Below are 21,981 nucleotides of genomic sequence, written 5' to 3' on the forward strand. Positions count from 1 at the left end.
CCTATGGACAATTTGGACCGGCCAATTCACCTGAAATGCATGTTTTTGGAACGTGGGAGGAAACCGGAGTGCGCGGAGGAAACCCAGGCAAGCACGGGGAGAACATACAAACTCCGCACAGGAAGTCTGGAGCTGGATTTGAACCCACGACAGGTTCTTATGACATGAACTGTGCCGCACAAGCGCTAACCACTGCGCCGCCGTGCTGCCCCGCCTTTCACAATATAGATATATATTTTCTCTACCACTAGAAGGTGCTAAATAATACACACTCTCCCTTTGAATGTCAATAATAAGGCAGGGAGCTCAAATTAGCATCCTTTGGGCCGCTATTAGCCCCCGGGCTTTGAGTTACAGACCCCCTTCCATAGACAATATTTTCACATTTTAATTAGTATTGTTTTTAATCTGGATTAAAATATTTTATTTGGATTTTGATAAATGCAGCAAAATCTTACTGAAATATAATATAAACTGACACAAAAAATAAATATGTTATTTGGTTAAAGACTGGAAACAATAGACGAGGCTTACTTAGACATCATATTACTATAAATTAAAACACATTTCAGATTATATGATATTTAGTAATTAGAAGTAAAAATGAGAACACATAAATTGCATTTGATAATAACTGATTGCTCCTTTGTGTTATGTATTTTAAGTGTTATCCCGCATGCATGGTGTGCAATGCCTGTAGGAACTTACAATTCAAACCTAAGGTACTGCTAATGGAATGCTCATAAAATAGCTTATTTTTAGAGTGATAAGGCAGAATTAGGATTTTATTATTTTATTCCAATTATGGTGCAATTAAAAATAAATTATTATTTATTCTTCTTTTCTATTAATAGTATTTTTTCTTCTTTATTGTTCCTTCTGTTATTTATGAGTGTGTCAAGTGTATATATTTTGTGTTGATGTAAGATGGTGGAATCAAACCTCTGTCAAAATTGGTGTGAGAAATAAAAAGTTAAAAAAAAAAAAAAAAAAATTATTTACACCTACATCACATTGATTCACTAAGTGTTTGCGATAGAGCATTTAGGATACTCTGGAAACATCTAAACGGCATTATGTTCAGAGTATTTCTGTCCAGAATGTTTATAAATTTCTGCAAATATATACGCTACAGTTTAGAAGTTTGGGGTCACCCAGATATTTATCATTTCCATTAAAATCAGACTTTTATTTATTATATGAGTTGTTCAATATCAGTGTTTTTTGTCCATACATTATGAAGCTCTTACTTTTCTTACATATGGCTTTTTCTTTGCCACTCTGCTTTGAAGGCCAGCATCTTGAAATCGCCGTTTCACTGTAGATTTTGACACTGGTGTTTTACAGGTACCATTTAACCAAATTGTTAGTTAAGGACATGTAAGGCATCTATTTCTAGACACAAGAGACACTTTTGGCTTGTCCTCTTACTTGTTTCTTAGCACCGCTTAGCCATACTAGGGTCGCTGGGGATGCAGGAGCCCATCCCAGTCTTTTTCAGGCAGTGGGCAGGAGACACAATGAACTAAACTAAACCAAGATTAACAACAATATGATGTGAGGTGCCAGTCTGTCAACTTTTAAGACCCAAGCAATTTCATTTGGAGAAAAATGGTTATAAGATTTGCTTGACTGACACTCCGGGAAAGAGACACAAAGTCGATATTTTAATTCACTGCTCATCTTTCTAACACTCAGCAAAAACTTCAAGCCACTTTTTCCCTCTCAGTTTCATTTGGTCGGCTGTCATTCGTGCAGAAAAGTCGAGCGTCTCTGTAATCTGCAACGACCTTGAGGAGCGGTGAGCTGACATAATGATTCACTTTTGGACTTTGTGAGTAGCTTGTGTGAATGACGGGCAAACTGGGCAGGGCTATTGAGCAGCGCCTTTAGAGCAAATATGGATTTCAGTTTCCGAAAGTTGCATTGATGGTTTAACGGATGGACAGAACCATCTCTTCACCCTGTGATGTTCTCCAGCTACTCCACACCCCACTAAGAATACCAAATATAGTTAATGTGCAGTCTACTCTCACCTTTGCAAAATTCCAAATGCGCCTTTTTTTGCTCCGTTGTTTTCAGTTCTGCTCTGTTCTTCTTACGTCATGTGTTTTCAGATCATGTGACCATTCGAGATGATGATTACAAAGACAAGCATATACTTCATTTCCTACTGTGACAAAGAAAACAATAATGATGGCTGCATAGCGTAAAATGTGAGCCCTATACTACTAGACAACAGCACCAGGGCAACTGTAGAGAATAGAGCCAAATTGCGTCCTTTTTGTGCTGTTGTCAAGTTTGGTTGCTGCACTGACGAACCATATTGCATTTGCTTGTTATAATTCCTCAAGGATTAAAAAATACTCCAGCATTATGACAAAGATGCAGGAAGGGAAGTGTAGCGTTTTTTATGTATAACTTCCTCTGCTGATCTATTTGGATGTTTATATAGAGGTTTTGATTTGTGGGTAAAACATTTGATATTAAGTGTGTACGTTTTGAATATTGAATAAGTACGGTCAAACCTCCCGTTTTGATTCTGTTTTGTATTTTATGAATAATGTTAGCAAAAGCATGGAATAGTTTCTTTTGAAGGGCATCATACATGTTTTCAGACCTCAGCATGATGCTTTGTATTGAGAGCGTTTGCGTTGTAAAATAGCTGGGTGTTTTCCTCAGTGCCTCCACTAAAAAACAAAAGAGAATAAGCAGTGTTTGAAATGTATCTAAAAAGTAGCAGTTTGTAGTCCGGAATTTACAGTATTCAGTGTATTTGCTTGGATTTGGGTTGTGGGATACTCTGTTATGCTAAAACAATCAAGAGACCCTGTTGACCCTGTCTCACTCAAAAACAATAGGAGGGTTCTTTCTAGATAATTTGTAACTTTAGTAAACTGACATAATATGCAAATCAAAATGCGTGGGCGATCCACGATCAATAGCTCATCAATTATGTCTATGAGTTGAAAGGTTGTGGGTTCGAGAATTGTACACTTTACACTGGACAGTGGATAAGGCCATTTGTATACAAGCAATTAGAATTATATTTTCTATAATGCTACATTTTTCTTTATATTTTTAATGTGCTGCACTAACTAATCCTGAATTACAACTGTCTGGGCAACTCAAATATTTTTGAAAAAGTAGTGTCATTGGTTAGTTAACTGATTGGTTCCTTGCTGAACTTTGCAGTCTATTGTTGCCAGGCAACGGTGTACAAACAAAGCAGGCATTGCAGGCATTGAAGGAATTTGACCTGATATGCGCACTCACATACACTAGAGAATCAATTTAAGATTTTCATTGCAAAATAGAATCTAGCAATAAGCGGAAGCAAGCAAACCCAATTGAATAAATCCAAATAAACATAAACAAGATGAATAGAAAATAGAAAGTAGATCATTCTCTTGCCGCATCCTATTAAGGGCGGCGTCTTGGTCTTGGTTCATTGATCCATGGCGGATGATTTGTCTCCCACATCTGTCTCCAATTAGTCCTCACTTCCACTATCACATCCCTCATCATTTTAGCGGGGTCTGAACAAACATTTGCATATGGTGTGGCACTAGGAAATGGATTCATTGATTTATTAATTTTCTTACATTGCTGCGATTCAGAGACCAACAATGACAGTCAAGGGTAGTTAAACCACAACAGGAGGGCTTGAAACTCCATTCAGCAGTCGGATAGAACTTCTAGAGCACAGGTGTCAAACAGGCGGCCCGCGGGCCAAATCAGGCCCGCTAAGGGATTGAATCCGGCCCGCAAGACAACACTCAGAGAAGCGCAAGAGAAAAACAAGCTGCAGGTTGAAATATGTCAACTTGAGGTTGCCAAAGAAAGGTGCCTCGAACAAAGACACTACTTGTATTTATTTCTCTCTCTCTCTTTCTCTTTCTTTTCCACCCCTTTTCTCACACTCTGTCTGTCTCTTTCACTCTGTCTCTCTTTTTCTCTTCCTTTGTTGCTCTTTGTCTCTTTCTCTCTCTGTGTCTTTTTAACTTCTTTTGCTCTAACTTCCTTTTTTTCTTTTCTCTCTTTTCTCTTTCTCTCTTCATACCCTTCGCGCTTTCTTTTCTCTTTTCTCTCCTTCTGTCTTTCTTTTTCTCTTTGGATTTCTTTCTTCCTCTTCCTTTCTTTTCCCCCTCTCTCACGACTTTTTATCTTTTGTTTCTTACGCTCTCTCCCTCTCTCTCTTTTTCTTTCGTTGTCCTGCCCTCTCTCCTTTTCCCTCCCTCTTTTCTTTATCTCTATTTTTCTTTCTCTTTAATCTACTAGTCCGTCCCCCGACAGAATGTTTGTTCTATCGTGTGGCCCCCCAGTTAAAATGAGTTTGACACCCCTGTTCTAGAGAGATTGATTGTTCCTTGTGTGCAAGTCTGGTATTAACACTTTTTCGGAATATTAGGTGTTTCCATTTAGGTTTATTATTCCAGTTTTTGAAAATATGTGAATGCAAACCCAATAGTCTTGTCTCTGTGTTGTAGGTTTTGCACCACTCTGATAAGTTTAATAGACATTACAAAAAGGAGAGAAGTCATAAATTGACGTTGAACTTGCATGGAAAACAAGAAGCCAATCATCATATAGGAGATTCTAACCTGTTTTCAAGGCCCTCCACTACTCCTCTTTACATCGTATCTATGTTACAGAGCAGATCGCCCAACAGTAGGTGAAATTCGAAGAACAGCAACATGTTTGGCTAATAGTGACAACGATGCAAACAGTTCATAATAGTAAAAGCAACGAACAATGGTGTGTAATAGCAGAAATATAGTTTTACTCAATTTGATTATTGGCTTTCTTCTTAGACGATATTTCAACTTTTCTAGGTACATATTTTGTTTCTTTTTAACTATATATTTTTGACTTTTTCGTTAAAAAAAAACCTTCAAATAATCATGTTTCCCTAGTATTTAGTATTGTTGGGGATTTTTGTACTGCATGCCAGTGCTTGAGAAATATATGACAAGTTTTTATACCTTAACCTTTTTTTCCACTTAACAAGTGACAGATTCTGATTATGAACATTTGAATAATATACATGATTAATTAAATACCCCGATCTCATCCCGTAAAACCAAAACAAAGGATATTATTCAAGCAATGACTTTAAATCAAACTGATTTCGTATTACTGTATATGTAATATACTATATATGCTGTATATACTGTATATGTAATATACAGCAAAGGTAAAATTAGAGGTTGACCGATTATCAGGCAGGCCATTTTTTCGGCACAAATATCTGGGAATTTGACAGATATCGGTATCTGCAGTTTTATTCATTCAACCGGCTGATTAAGTATATTTAGAACTTTGTTAGAGGAGCTGGAGAGAGCTTTGTTTTGAAGCCGAGCTATTCTCTCACTCACTCATCCCTTACCCTCCTCCTCCTCTCTACAATTTGTTTACTGTAAAATATTTAAGAGAAGAAGAATGAGGAATGAAGAGTACAATCCGAAGAACACCATCCCTACTGTGAAGTGTGGGGGTGTTAGCATCATGCTTAGGGGGTGTTTTTCTGCACATGGGACAGGATGAGTGGACTGCAATAAAGAGAGCAACCTCCCTCCCTCAGTCAGAGCATTGAAGATGAGGCGGGGCTGGGTCTTTCATCACGATTCGACCCGAAGCACACCAAGAAGCATATCAAATCAAGGTTCTAGCATGGCCCAGCCAGTCTCCAGACCTGAACCCAATCGAAAATCTTCGGAGGGAGCGCAAAGCCCGTGTTTCTCAGTCACAGCCCAAAAAACCTGACTGATCTAGAGAAGATCTGTGTGGAAGAGTGAGCTACGATCCGGCCTGCAGTGTGTGCAATACTGTTCAGATTCAGATTCAGATTCAGATTCAGATCTACTTTATTGTCATTCTAGTACACGTGTATACAGAACGAAATGTCGATACATCTGACCCGCAGTTTCCTCGAATGTACAGATATAAGTAAAAGTTGTATTGTATTATGGCTACGTATAGTATTTTACCATAGTGCCGATAGTGCAAGAGGAGTAGCTAACCGGATGTGCAAAATGGGCAGTCAGGTTAACAAGTCAGGTAAACAGTAACATTAACACTGTAACAATAACGCTGTAAGTACAATAGTGCAGAGAGCAAATGTGCAAGGAGTGGCAAGCTATAAAGAACTGCCAGTAGTGCAAAAAGTTGAAAGACTGTAAACGTTTGACCTCTGTAATAGCAAACAAAGGCTACTGTACCAAATATTAACATTAATTTTCTCAGGTGTTCAAATACTTAATTGCAGCTGTAACACACAAATAAATAGTTAAATCCAGAAATCACAATGCATGTTTTTTTTTTCTTTTTACTTTATCACTCCCACAGCAGACATGCACGTACGATGAAAATTTCAGACCCCTCAAGTCAAGTCAAGTCACATTTATTTATATAGCCCTTAATCACAAAAATGTCTCAAAGGACTGCACAGGATTACATTTACAAAATTACACAATTACCTGATCTTAAACCAGCATGCGGGCAAGGAACAACTCAAAAGCCACAGTGTGAGGAGAAAAGAGAAACCTTGAGAAAGGACCTCACATGTGGTAATCCCCCTTCCAGGATTGACCAGGGTGAATTACAATTAGCATTATTTATAAGTGGGAGGAATAGCAGGGTGTTCAAATACCTTTTTTCTTCACCGTAGATACTTGGTATCATCACTTGATAGCCCCGTAAATGAGTCTCAAACATGTCAAATTAGATAAATAATAGTAAACAAAGGGCAAAACGATCTGCCAATGGATCAAAGGATATAAATATGTATTCATTAATTTTATGGGTTTTACTAATGTAGTTCTCTGGACATTCTGCAATGAGGACCGAAGTCGGTACATTACAGCAAAAGATAACATCTGAGCTGAATGCAGCACAGTCCAATCAGTTGTATGTTTTTTATTATTTGAAATTGAGAGCCACCCACATTCCAGTAATCATATGGAGCTTGAGTGTCAATGTGTGGAAATTCATAAGGCACATCTGAGTGTCAGAGGATCTCATTATCCCACATACAATATAGGGGACTGCATCGGAAATGCCGCGAGTAAACAAGACAGAGCCAGTAGTGGCCGGAAAAAATCTGATTGACAGCAAAGGCACAACACAAAATTGATCACCAGGCACGGTATGTCTGAGACTCATGTGGGGACGGATTGTCTTTCTGCTCCGCCTTGATTGATATCGCTTGCCCCTAATCACATTTTTCTTCAAACATCTGCACATTTTCTGGAAAGCAGCAATATTTGACCTGGGAGGAATCTGCACTCCCTTGATTTGTTAAAATGAGAATCAAACAAAGGTGGCAACTGAGTCGGAGAACACAAATCAGTACAGAGGGGAGCTTAGGAACACGCTTAGAGGTAGAAAAAAATTAGTTTGATCTTGCAGTGGCTGTGCTTTTGTGGTTCAAAAAACATTGCCGCGAGAATTGCGAGATGGTTCGCTGTTTGCAAAGACATCAGCAGAAGGTGTTGCAATTATTCGGGAGCGAGACTGCAGATTTTTTGAGGGTCTTTTTTAATGGTTGTTTAGGCCAAGATGTAAAGATATCAAGAAGAGAGTGTGTCTGCAGGCGTTTGTTGTTGATGCCCACTTTGCTTTCATTTCTCTGGATCACATAAATCAAAGTCATGATGCAAGATGGCAGTCCAACACAAGTTGACTTTCGAAATACAAGTTAACTCCTTGTTGGCCACTCAATCAAATAGTTTAAACGTCCTAAACAGAAATATACAGAATTTATGGGCTGTTGCTTTGATCATTCAATTAATTGTTTGTTTGTAACTGATCATATAATATTGGTGGGGACAGAACAATGTCTGATCGATATTGGTATTAATACTTCACCTCCATCCATGCCAAATCTACAACCGTGTTGGGCTCATTTTCATGAAAAACTCAACATCTTATCAGCGTTATTGGGATGTTGTGTGTTTAGGCGACAGCCTAATTAATTTGATTTCATGCTGTGCTCCGCCGACAGAACAAAACAAGCACACTGTATTTTCTTATCTAACACTGTCAAGCGGATTGCTACTTGCACTTCCTCCAACTTGCTTGTCTTAGCTTTTGGGACTTTCATTTTACTGGTTAACCATGTCTCTCTCTGCTTTCCCCTCATCCCTGTCAACTCATATAATGCCAGACGTTTTTCTCAGACAGAAGGAGCACGTGCCAGCCAATTTTTGCCCTTTTGACTTATGTTTAAAGGCCTTCAGATAATTTAGTTCTGTATATATGGTAATGGGACATATAAAAGAAACCTTGATCCCTTATCTTTCATTAGAAATAAAGTGTGTTTCTTTCTAACCTACCAGTGTTTAGTAAGCGGCAATTAATCACTGCTACGTTTCCTGAAAATACTTCTGGGAAAGTATGAAAGGATGCATTTTAAGCAGAACTTTCACTTTGACAAGTTTTTCATTTTCCTTTTTTGATTAACACCAGATTAATCCGGTGATGTGATCTCACGATTTTGGTCACGATGGCGATCGTGTTCCTGCGGAAGTGAACTAACCGTCATCTCTCTCAGCCCCAAAGATGAACAACTGACCATTATCAACAAATATTAGTTTACAACACAAGTTTTAAGAGTTGCACCTCTGCATACGATCGCTGCATGGCTCTGTGGCTAGGACCTTGACCCGGCCTTTTGGCTGAGAGCAAGTGTCTCGGCCCCTTGGCTTTGTAGCGTATTATGATTTGACCGATAACGGATAATGGATAATTGATAAAGAATACAGAACAATAAACCTTACAACGTCCCTCCACCCCCACCCCCCTACGTTTGAAGAAATTAATTTATGATAACTCTAAAACAATAAACCAACTTTACATTAACTTGCGATGGGCCTTACCATTTTGTTTCGTCATTGCATTTCTTAGTTTTGTCTCAGTATAATGTAACAATTTGGACTCATTCCGTTTTTGATTTGCATCCCATTTGAAATGTTTAATTTGCACTTTATAAATGTGACACATCGTCTCACTGGTTGGCATATCTGCCTCACATTACAGAGATTCTGTGTCCGCTTGCAACTGCAGGGATACCTTTGGGGAATTTACATGTTTGTACTGTGCCAGTGTGGGTTTCTTCCTGGGCACTCTGGTTCTCTTCCACTTTCCACAAACATGCATGCAGATGAAGTGCCTTGATTTGCTTTTAAAACGTGCTCCAGTTTGCCATTAATTGTTAGATGTATTGAAACCAAGTAAAGGGTCTCTCAAATCTATGAGAATGCAGTTGTAAATGCAGTTGTAAGTATTTATTTATTTATTTATCTGCCAAATGTTTACCAATGACACATTTTCTCAAAGGTTTGTGTGACACTACATGTTTCCGTTATCAGCTAGCTGGACTCTGGCTAATGTTTACATGATAAGACAACAGAGGTACATTAAGTTCAGCAATTTGAATTCATAAAGCGTTCTATTCTTTATCAAAGCTGTTTGTCTGGCGCTTGGTCTTGTGCGAGCAGAGTTTAATTTACTATTATTACTTTTACGCGCAAAGCTGTGCCAAATAACACATCATCCCCTTTATCAATTTCCTCCTCCTGTCGCTTTTGTGTCACTATTCACTGTCCTGTGCGTCAAAGCCTCAAATGCCCCCAAAATATACTGTGTACATAAAATAAGAAAGAGTGAGATTGTGCAGTGCAGAAGCGACATGCTATTTATTTTGTGTTATAATCATTATCAGCCAATTCAATCAAAAAGTAAAACAAACTTGCTTGTGTTATTGTTATTTACAATGTTTCAAACATTTTACTCCTTTATTACTTTGTTGTCTGACTGGATTGTTACAAAAGTTCACGTTTTTGTTTTTTAATGATAATTCAATTAACACATTAAGTTAGAATCCAATAAGATGCATGCCAGTTATTTATCATTTTTAAAAATGTATTTTCTTCAGCTTATTTTTGCAAACTTTTGTTTTTATTTTCTATTTTTTCAAATGTTCAGTATCTCGTTTTTGACCTCAGCAAAGGATTCACATTTTCAGTTTTGACCCAATGGCAAAGGTGATACCAATTTTAAAACAATATTTTGAACACGTGAAATCATCTATCAAAGAAAACCAATTTCTTCATGGGCGACACACTGACAGTAATATAATTTTCAGATTTGCACCTGTTTCTTGCATCTCTCTGTATATAACTTATTTTATGCAACCTGGAACAGCATCTAAATAGGTTGCCTCTGCCTTGAGATGATACAGTGATAATAACCCAGTTCTATATTCCCCTCCTGTTATTCCTTCATTAATTGAGCTACTCTGCAAAAGAATAAAAACAAGTTAAAGTGACAAACAAGACAGCTAGTATGCAAACAGCAAAAAAGCAGGATTGTTTTAATTTACTCTTCTCCTCAGGTAGAGAGGATCAAAATAAAAAGAGTGACGCGGATGATGGAAAAGCAAGGCAGACACTGAGTTGCCTTCAATATTGTGATTATGGATGTTTGGGGATTGTTGTTTGTGCGGGGCTAAAACAAGGTCTGATGCAACAATTAGAATTCAGGTGTCGATGTGTTGCCGCTAGCTGTCTTGTTGTGAAATGAATGAGTTTTGAGAAAGTTCACCCCGCTGCAACCCCAGATATGCTATAGTGAAGACCTGAGAGTCAACACTTTCGGCACAGAGTTCACCCGAGGAAAAAGTCAAAGCGCTTCTAATGCCCACACTATAAAAGCTCTAAAAGTTCCCAAGGCGCTACTAAACAAAAACAGTATGGCCTTATAGAAATACAAATTCGGGGATCCATTTGATTAAAAACATTGCTGTATACTCCAGGCATGGCTTAAAATGTAAAATGTTTGCACCCAAAACACTTAATGAGAGCACATAGCCCGTTGGTCTTCATAAAAGTTATTTTTAAAGTGTTTTTGTTTGAGTGAGGTGGGATTAGCGCAACCTGAGTCCACTTCCATCTCTCATTACATTTTAAAATGTTTTACACAGCGACATGCTCAAAGTCATCAGATGGATTCGTGATACTACCTTTTACATTTTAAGTGTGGTATTAAGCAAAAGTCCACAGTAGTTTAAAAGTGAACGTGTGAGGGGCAGAATGTTTCTGGAATGTTAACAGAGGAAAAAAATGTAAGCCTCTACATGCTAATTACATTAAAGTTACTAATCTTTTGAGTAACCGGAAGTAGATCAAGATGTAGAGCAGCTTGGGGCCCAAAGGTTTCATGTTCAATTCCCGGCTCCTCAGAGTCAATTGTCGAAGTGACTTTGGGAAAGACACTGAATCCCTAACGCCCCCAATACGCAGGTAGGTGCCTTGCAGGGCTGCGCCACCATCGTGAGTGTGTCTGAAACAGTAAGTGTAAAGAAATTTAGAAGTGCTTTAGGGACTTGAAAAGCACTATATAAATGCAGACTATTTACCATGTATTGATTTAAAACATTTGGTAGATGGGCCAGATGGAGGAGGAGAAACCTAGGTGGGAGAGTTTTTTTAACCTGGATCTCCGCGATGCACTTTCCGGACAAATTTTCAACATGTTACCTAGTGTTTACTATGTTTGTGTATTGTAATGCCAAATCTATTTCACCTTGGTCATCCTGGAAGGGGGATTACCGCTTGTGAGGCCCCTTCTCAAGGTTTTTTTTTTTTCTCACGCTGAGGTTTTGAGTTGTTCCTTGCCCGCATGTTGGTTTAAGATCAGGTAATTGTGTAATTGTAATCCTGTGCAGTCCTTTGAGACATTTCTGTGATTAAGGGCTGTATGGATAAATGTGACTTGACTTGACAAGAACGCCAAGCTGAAGTCCAGGAAGATCATCCTGATACAACTCCACTGTTTCTTCAGATGGCTCAGTGTGTTACACAACTTGGTGTTTATAGCATCATCAGTGGAACAGTTTGCCCTGCTAGCAAACAGATGAAGGTCTAAGGGGCCGGTCACACAGACATTTGCGGCTGAATCACGGCCAGAAATTTCTGCCTTTGAGGCGGACGCTATTGGACGCATTGAGATCGCCATTCAGACGAGATACAGCAGTGCTTAACACGAGGTCGGAAATTCGCGCGCGGGTGGCAGCGCGGAAAAATTTTGCGCTGCTCAAATTTTCAGAGCGCGGGTACACAGCCTTTCACGAACGTATCGAGGCTGAACCACGGCCAGAAATTTCTGGCCGTGAAGCAGATGCTGTTGGGCGCTGTTGGACGTTTGGAGACCGCCATATAGACGAGATACAGCAGTGCTTTACTCGCGGTCGGAAATTCACACGTGGTTGGCCGCGCGCAAAACTTTTGAGCTGCTCAAAAGTTTGAGCACGTGTTAAACCGCGTGCCGCACACGTGGTCAACACGAGGTAATGACGCGGAAATGACGCGGAACGACGTGCTCTGGCCGCGGCCAGGGCGTGGTTACACATGGGTAGGACGGGACATTTCAGCGGGTAATCGTGGGTGGAGCATGGTAATAGCATGTTCTGCGCCTGTATCGCGGTGTTATTACGTGAAATTAGCGTGTTACGCGTGTGACGGTCAAACGCCTTTCTCCGCGTATAAACAGCGCGAATGCCGAGCACACGTCAGTTGTGCTCGAGACGTCAAGGGAGTGAACATGGATCCCCGTCAGCGTAGTGACCTCGTCTTAATCCATTTTTATTTCTTGACATTTCTTTTCAAGATAATAAACTAAAAATGATGCCATAGCTTGAAATCTTGATCTTCCCGGGACTGTGTCTTGTGCGGTTATGATTTCTACAGCCCGGTGCCGAGATTTGCATCCCCTCGCTACTACAACCACTTTTACCTCGTTTTATCTCACTTTTAGGGAATGTAATGGCGAACATATAACCAAAACCACTTCGTCTTGCATTTGTTGGAAATGTAATACAACTTAAACCATTCCGTCTTTGTTTTTGTTTCGTAAGTTGAATTTGTTCGTAACTTGTGCCTTCGCTTTATTTTGTAGGAAATGTATGTGTAAGTAATCTGTATTGTTTTGAAACTGAAAAATAAACATTTAATAAAATAATATCCTCTATAATGTTACAAAGCAGGCTGAATGATAAAGCATAGTACTGAAAAACACAGTTACACATTAGGCATTGACATTCTGTGGTCTGTGAAGCCCTTTGAGACTCCTTTCATTAAGGGCTATACAAATAAAAATGACTTGACTAGAAAGATAAAGAAAAATAAAGTTAAAATTACTTTTGGAAGAGTTAGGCCACTTCGTCTTCTGTAGTGAAAAGCGGTCAAACCATTTTCTCAACCACATCAAGCTGTCTTATTCAACTTTCATTTCAAAATAAACGTCTCTTCTTTAAGCTTTACACCAACCATATTGGATGCACGATATATTAAACAATAAATACGTCAAAGTTCTTAGCGTGCTAGCGATACAGTGCAGTGTGTATACACACAAACAAGGAAGTAGAAGCCGGATTTCTTCTTTGGGGTGGATGCTGGGTGACCTCTCACAGCGCCACGCAGCGGAAAGAAGCACTACAGAACTATCCTCCACTCGGATAAAGGTGCACACAATACAAAATTAACTTATAGTAATGGCCGGATATTTTTTGACATCCCAAAAAAATGTTTGTATGTACCGTTGTTCGTAATTCGAATGCTTGTAAGTAGGGGAGCGTCTGTATATACTGGAGCGAAACTTCCTCACAGTCAGCTCTACCTTGTGTAGCACAAGCCAAAATTGGCTCCGCATGTAACTTTGCAATAAATTGTTGCGCAAGTTATATTTTATCTCCGAATCCATGTTTGCTGATAAAACAAGCCATAAATGGCTCATGAGCCATAGGTTCTCAACCCCTGGCCTAGAGACCTGCTTTTTTGATGTACAAATAATTGAATGGCAGGCCAGATTACATCATCGAACAGGCCAAACTGGCCCCATGTTAGAAACCACAAAATCAGTTATCAAAACAAGCTAAGTAGTTTTTGTTATCACTTGAGTTTATATGACAATCGAAAACAAAATATAAACATGCCCTCCCTTGAGGGAATGTTCCTACTTGATCAAGGTTTGTGACAATGTAAGCTGATGCAGAAGTACACAGTAATCAACAGGCACAAAAATCTGGCGGATTTAGTCAGTTACACACCATTTAGTAATAACAGTAGATGTACAAAATTTTATTGACACATTACGTTACTTGTTTTTCATCTAAGAAATTGCATTCCAGGAATTTATAATTTTGGAAAGCGTTATTGTAGGATCTAAACCTCTATTACTTTGGTTCAGTCCGCCCACATGTGAAATAAAAAGACAGAGGTCTGAATTCGGATCAGAGTGACACTTATATAGCTTCTTGCAAGAAGGACACTGACAGAATACAGCCTGCTGATTGTGCCCCAGTCACTGCCCGTTCCGCCTTTTTATGCAGATCCAGTCATGAGAGTGTGAAACAAAATATCACTTGAAACTTTAACTAGAAAAATCAATCATTTAAGACAGCTGAATCCTGAGCTTATGCACAATAAAAAATGAAGACCTTCACACAGAGTGTGAAACAGGATATATCTGTTTGATAACAACCCAGGTCATATAAACTACGGCACAGATGCGGTTTTGCTAACTTGGGGAAACTTTAACTAGAAAGTCAATGATTGAAGAAAGCAGGATATGTTTGGGACAGAAGGTCAGGGAGACCCTACATTGTTCTTATGGGTTGACTATAAGGTCACATCACCCTCAGCAAATCGGAAATGATCACATAAAAAGACACACATTTATATATATTATTGTATATTATTATTTAATTTACCCTACATTTATCCCCAACACGGACCGTCACAATAATGAATTTTTGGAAAATTTTTAGACTTGAAGGCTTTACGTGATTTTGTTCGCAATAGATAAATAATCCTAATACTCTGTTTAACCCAATTGTCTGCACTTGTAAATTGTTCCTGGTCATAACCTAAGTAGTTCAGTCATAAATATTGATGTGTGATCATGCAAAAGTGATCGTTATTCCTTCTTTAGTGGGCTCAGTCAGAGTGGCATCGTGTAGCAGGTGGTGGAGTAATTACAGGTGCACTGTTTATTCAGTCTGCAAGAGACTGCAGGTGCTGAGCAAATTTTATTTGAATGTGTGGTGTCAACTGAGCAGCAGGCTAAGCAACATGCGTGGCAAGAGTTTAACCGGCATCATTATTTCATTGGAAAATTGCCGCCCGTCTTGTCACTTTAGGTTTCCACTTTGGCTACGGGAGGCTCCGGCATCTGTCGAGTGTCGCCAAACATTCTCTTTATCATCTTCAGGACATATTCTAGACCAGGGGTCTCGGACGTAGTGCCCACGGGCACCAGAATTCCACCTAAGGACTCCTGTTGTGTCCGCGGACCTATTTCTGCAAATAGTTTACCACTGCAAGGTTATTGTGGTTTTCTTGTAAAATAATTGTTTAAGTGGTTCACTGAGTGTATTTACCTCTACTTGCAATAAATAACCTGGTAAAAACAAAGTAACAACACAGTGATACAATTATAAGGGGTCTTTAAAATATGCATATTACCCTTTCCACTACTAACAAAACGTACCTCTCAGCTTGTAAAAGATTGGAGACCCCTGTTCCAGACAAACGGACAATATGCACTTCCAGCTGCTGATTCAGCATGTTTAACCCTCTTATCACCTTGGGGGCGCCGGCACCCCTGTTTAACAAGCGCTATTTAAATTACCGTAACAATGTGACCGTTTGAAAATAAAAATAAAAAAAAGATGAACAAACTAAACACCCACAAGGTTTCAGGTCATAAAAGCATTGAAAAAATGAAATACGTACAAATCTGTTCATCTACGGGAAATCATGGTTTCATTTCAGATAAGAAACAATGAACCATGCACCCTTGGTGCTATTTAATGGATCCAGTGAAAATATTTGATTCCTTGATTATTCCCTATTGTTTGTGACTAGTATCATTAATGAAAAATGAGAAATCCGCTGAAAAGTCACTCATTTGAGTGCAGAGTATGGCCAAAGTCAAGGGCAACTGCTCTGTATGAAATCGCAACGGGTTATTGGAAGACAACACTCAAAACCAAATGGTTTTGTTTGCTTTGGAATGTACATAAAACTGGAATCGAGTTTGTCTTGTATTGCTTTTCATTCATTTCTGTACCCGTGTTCAGTGCACACAAAACTTTTCAATCTTTCTCTGTGAAAGTATCAAAGGTGCAGTCCATTTTTTTCTTAAAAAAGTTGAAATTTAAATATGTGTTAAGTATGTCTTAACAATATCTAGCTGAGTTTGAAGACCTCATGTTTTCTTTTCCACTGCGTCTATCTGTTTTTATCTGACGTTTATCCAAACTGTTTGGGGCGGAACATATTAGGTCAAAGGAATGGGTTGTGGGGGGCGTGCTAAAGAGTGACATAATTCTCGACTCCACAGGTCTTATTTTCATTTTCAAAATTGTGAAAGTAAGAAAATGCTTGCTTCAAGTACACTCCAAACGCAAACCCAAACCAGAGGAATGATAAACAAGAGTTTAGTCGAGTACGTCTAAGATATGCAAGTACTTGTATGTGCATCATGAACAATCTGACTGAGGCTGTGATGATGGCATGAGCCAGGAAATGGCGGAAGCGAGTAAAGTTCAAAATTTCGTACAGGCCCTTTAAGTACGATGCACAGCACACTATCAAAATGGTAATACAATCCTAAAAAGCTATGAAATTTCAAATCACTTTCAGGTGTTCTGTCAAACGTGGTAAGAAGTTGTACCAAGTACTTTAAGTAGCACTGCAGTTATTTACTGTGCTTACAGACATTGGCAACCTCATGGTAATAGCAACTGTGAAATGATCTAATATGAATTGACTGTTGCTTGGGACATATTAGTCGATACACGTCAGCCAACTGAGGTGAATGAAACACATGTGCCAAGCAGAAAAAAAATTGCTTTGAAAATATCATAAAACTACCAGTAAAGTTTACAATATACTGAGTTAAAGATGTTGATGAAAACGGCATCCAAGTGTTTCCGCTGAGTTATTTCTTAACTTTTTATTTCCCTGCATAAACATAAGGTGTGTTTAATGTTACCGCAAGGCTGCATGAGCAGATGCCCACCATGAGTTATGATTCCAGAACAGGTTTGCCTTTAGAATCCAATAACAATCGGGACAAAAGGTATCACAGAAGCCGCAAATGGTTGCTGCACATAATGTGTACGAAATTTGAGGCACATTTTGTCCGTGGAAAGGTACCACTTCTCTCACACCTCGCAGAGGGGACATAAAACGCGCCAGTAAGCCAATAACACTGGCGCCTTTCGAGTCAAGAGGGAACGATAAGCAGTGGAGTTGTTTTTCCATTTAAATTTGCTATCTCGGAGGAGAAGAATAACCTCGCCGTGCCAGTGATCTTATGAAATATTGCCCGTAAAGAATCGTCCCTCAGCGGCCCGTCTAGAACACGAATGTGAACCGTCTGATTTGCGAAAACATTTCAATCATTCGTTCATGTCGCATCTCTGCGGACGGAAAAAAAACACGGTGAGTAATCAATGCTGCCCAAAAAAATCATTGGCTGCTCTCTGCCCAGTATACAGCAGTGGTTCTCATTTGTCTGTTTTGAGCACCTACCATTGCACCCTAATGTTAAGCCGCAACCCAATCAATAAAAACAAAATCCATTTCTAAACTTTATCCAATAAAGGGTTGTGCAAAAGAAAAAAAATTCACTTTTCTAAAAAAAAAGCAAAATAACCAACAAAACCAAAACAACCTCATACTTGTATATAAGCCTACTTAGCATATACTGTAAGCGTGTGCCTAAGCATCGATAATTATTGAACTATGTAGTTAAAAAAGAGTAACATACTGATAAAAATCTAAAAATATGACATGTATAAAGAATTTACTGTACCTTCCAGCAGAGATTCAATGGCAGACACTTGTACACCATTTTCATATTTCATGATCGTTTCCTTCTTCGACGCGATTGTTGTCACCGTTTTCCACTTTTCCTTTCCCTTATATTTCTTTTTACCCATAATTCTGAGCAGAAAAAGGTAGTAAAACCAACAAAATCACAAATAAATGAAATGTTTTCCCTCCAAACACGCTAATTGACTCATTGGTAGAAGAGATTAAGCCGTGCATATCTCCTTCTACTGTTAAGGAATATAATCGACGCTTCGTTCTTTTCTCCCTATTAGCATCTTTTTTCTAAGGCACCCGTTTTTGGGTCCCGACCCACCAGTTGAGGTTCCCTGGTCCATAGCACATTTCTGGCTTGCGATTTTGTAAAGGATTCTTCTCGCCTCGGCCCCCACCTCTTTGACCTGTTGCCTTCTAGTAGGCACCTCAGGTCTCTTAAAACAAGAACTGACAGGCTCAGAGGCAGTTTCTTCCCCAGGGCCATCACCACCCTAAACAAGCACTAAATACTGAAAAAATATATATTTCAACTATGTATAGAAAAATTGGTTTTCATATTTATCGACTTATTTAGAATTTTGTCAATTGTGTTGGAATGTTTGCTAATCATTATTGCAATATTTTTCATTGTGCTATTGTTACAATGCACTACTACACATTTCACTGTTATTACAACTCAGGCCGTTCTGCAAAAACTACCTTTGCCTTTTTATCCTGACATTATTTTATTTTTATTTTGTTTGTTTTTTTCATCTTGTTTTTTTTTTCTGGATAAACATTTTCCTTTTTTAGGGTTGCCACTGGTCTACTTTGATTTTGGAATTTTTGGGGAATTTCACTACAATATAATTGTGAAATTTGTATTGTTGAGGTAAGTTTCGAACTGACTAAAAACAAGATTACAAAACACTACCTTCCTCCAAAACTGAAATCATAAGTGGATTTTTAGTGAACACCGTGAACTCTCATATGAGCTTTAAGGGATTCTCATTTTACCATTTTTCCGCACAAAAATTCAAGATGTGTTGAGACATTTAGGATTATTTCTGTATCATACCTGTCAACCTCCACGGCTCCATGCCCTTACAAACTGTCGTATTTTCCCTTACAAAATACAAAATAACCTTACACCATATTTGTTTTTTTTCAAACGTGTTTATTGATGTAGTCTAACATGTTATATTGTACATGTGTTTCGTTATATCATATATATTGTTAATTATCATTTTGTTGTGAGATACTGATTTGCTAGACACTAATGAGGTTTATTATAAAAAAAAAGTTAAAAAATTAAGCAGCTTGGACGTTCACGGTAGAAGAAAAAATACATGCAAATATAATTAAGTGGAATTTTCTTATTCAAATTATGAATTCATTTTCTGCATTAAATTATTGTTGGTAATATACTGATTAAAGGGATAACCATGAACCTGTCTTTTTTCATTTTCTCATTTTATACTTCCTTTTTTATTAACTTCTTTATACAACATAATAATTCGTAAAATAATGCATCAAAGCAAGTGAGCCGTTTGAGAGGCGGCTCTCTTTAATGAGTTGAGCCAATAAAGCCGGTTCTCTAAAAAGAGACGGACTTCCTTTAACTACATCAAACCGTTCGCAACGAAAAAAACTATACCGAGAAAGAGGCTTCCGCGGCGAACTTATTTGACTTGATTCATTTTCTGTTTTGTGATAGTCGGTATATACCGGATGGTACCCATAATTGACAAATTTGCGTTTTTCCGTACAGATTTTCTCGTACGTCGTACATGTCTTAAAATGCATACTTTTTGCTGCAAAACCGTAGAGGTGGACAGGTATGCAGTGTATAGATGGTAAATTGCATAGTATTTTCCAAGCCACCATATCACTTCAGACCATTCAGATGAAAGTAAGCCAGGGGAGTATGGCATCAAAATCTGGACAGCCTGTGATGCCAAAACCAACCAGATTTATGACGGTTTCAATTTTGACACGTAAAGTTGCAAAAAGCTTTACTGAGAAGAAAAAAAGGGAAAACATGTGGTCCTTCATATGATTCCTGGACTACATTACAACAATATCACATGTAGCAATTTTTTTTTGCCAGCTATGACTTTGGACAGGAACTTACCATAGTGGGAAGAGTCAAGAAAGATTTTTTTTTAATTCAAATTTTAGGGGTATGCTGACAAAAAAAGGCTCAGAGACCCACAGCAAAAATAGAAAAACAGTATTTTGATGGATAAGGAAGCATAAGAAGGTAACCAAGTGATGAGGAAAAAAAATATGATGCCGCCTCCAATCCGTTAACATGGGGCGTGTCACCTAATACCATGTTTTACATGTTTTTCTTGGAGTGCTATGTCAAATCTCGTTCCAAACAATGTTCATTATGTTGTTCTCAATGACAATTAAGACAATTTAATTTTCAGGTGAAGTACGGGCGCTTTGGTTTTGTGTGGGACGCGGCGGTTCTGGATTACGTCGCCAACAACGATGAAGATTGTGCTTTCTACACGGTGGGCAGCAACGCGCCTGATCGCGGCTACGGTATCGCTATGCAGCACGGCAGCCCCTACAGAGACGTTTTCTCCCAAAGGTAGGACAAACACCCTATTTCAGGCCATCACCGTGTGATATTTTGATACATATAATCAGTGTTGGGTACATTACTAAAAAACTGTAGTTACAGTTACTTTATTTAAAATGTAACTCAGTTAAACTTCAGATTACTGACACAGAAAGGTAGTGCATTACTCCGAAACCAACTATCGAGTTACAAATTATATGCGCAGAGAAGCCGACCCGCCTAAACCTGCTTTAAAGATCTGTAATAAAATAAGTAGAAGAAAACATGTAAACCTGTGGCAGCAGTGAAGCCTTCATATTCATATGCTTGTACACTCCTGCTAACTTGCAAAACACATAGGCGAGACACGCCATATATATTTTTTCTCTGGGCTTCAAACCGCTCAAAGATCTCTTTCTCAAATTCCGGGTAATTTCCAGGACATTTTTACGGTAAATTGTGTGCTTACATTTTCCCAATGTATTGGGTTGGTTTATTATTCCCATATAAGCAACACCCCTCTCCCCACACACTGCATACCATTCACTACTGAAACAAAACCAAATATGTGCATACAAGCTGGTCCCCTGATTTGAGTATTTTATTTTCTAGTTTTAAATTTGTTCCGTATTCAAGTATATACAGGAAAATATATCTATGATGAGAAAAAAAATCAATGACCTTGTACTCTGCCCTTACAAATATGAAATAACAGCTAGGTAGAATAAAAACATGCCTAAAAAAATATTAGAGGTTCAAAATATATAATGTCCAAAGTATGGCTGCAATCTAAATGGAGTAGTTTCACATTGATTTGGCAGAGCGCAGAGAAATGGGAGGTTGTTGCCCAGAGAGAAAGTTCAGACAGCCTGATGGAAGTAGCTTGCCGTTTGCTTCTGTCATATTTAGCTTCTGACAATACTATCGTGTTCTTGTAGATTTTGCCTTCTCTTCTACTGGGCAGGCAATATGCAGCAGCAGGTCTGGTAGGGGAGAGGTGCTAAAAGTGTGCCTGTCTTTAACATAAACAGGCATTAACTTAGAAAGTGACAGAGGGTGCTAGGTAAGAGTGAGAGAAAGACTGCACTGACTAACTATAGAAGCTGCATTTTGAGAAAATTGGTGGAATGGTGAAGTACAGACGCTGCCCTAAACCAGCTGAAGGAGCCAAATTTGGACTATTTTCCATTCAATTGACGGTTTCAAATCAAAATGCATTGTCTTCAAGACCGAAATCACATATGAAACCGGCTCAACCTAAAACTTCTGCTAACACCTGGAAACTGAACATGAAAGGCCCATCTGAGAGCCGAAAAAGTTTTCTTTTCAATGAGCCAAGCTGAAAGAGCCGCTTCTCTAAAAAGAGTCGGAATTGCCATCACTAGTAAACTTAAATAACTTTCCCTGAGATTTACTCTACTATTTATTCTCTCCCTGCCGAAAGGTCACACAGCATTGCTATCGGCACTTTAAATTCATTTTGTCAAAATAGAAAATGTCCTTTCTGATAAGAATTTACCTTCAGGGAGGTTT

General features: G+C 38.6%; 1 protein-coding gene across 3 annotated transcripts in view; it reads left to right on the plus strand.

Annotated features, from left to right (window-relative positions):
* Window positions 1-21,981, plus strand: part of grid2 (glutamate receptor, ionotropic, delta 2) — a 669,082-nt gene that overhangs the window by 581,253 nt on the left and 65,848 nt on the right. For all 3 annotated transcript variants that reach the window (XM_088336089.1, XM_088336090.1, XM_088336092.1), the window contains exon 14: window positions 20,312-20,478. In XM_088336089.1, coding sequence (XP_088192215.1) covers window positions 20,312-20,478 — 167 coding nt within the window. The remainder of the gene's footprint in view (window positions 1-20,311; window positions 20,479-21,981) is intronic.

Source organism: Urocampus carinirostris, chromosome 5 (assembly GCF_059441175.1).
Source record: "Urocampus carinirostris isolate Australia breed hairy pipefish chromosome 5, RoL_Ucar_1.0, whole genome shotgun sequence".
Classification (NCBI taxonomy): domain Eukaryota; kingdom Metazoa; phylum Chordata; class Actinopteri; order Syngnathiformes; family Syngnathidae; genus Urocampus; species Urocampus carinirostris.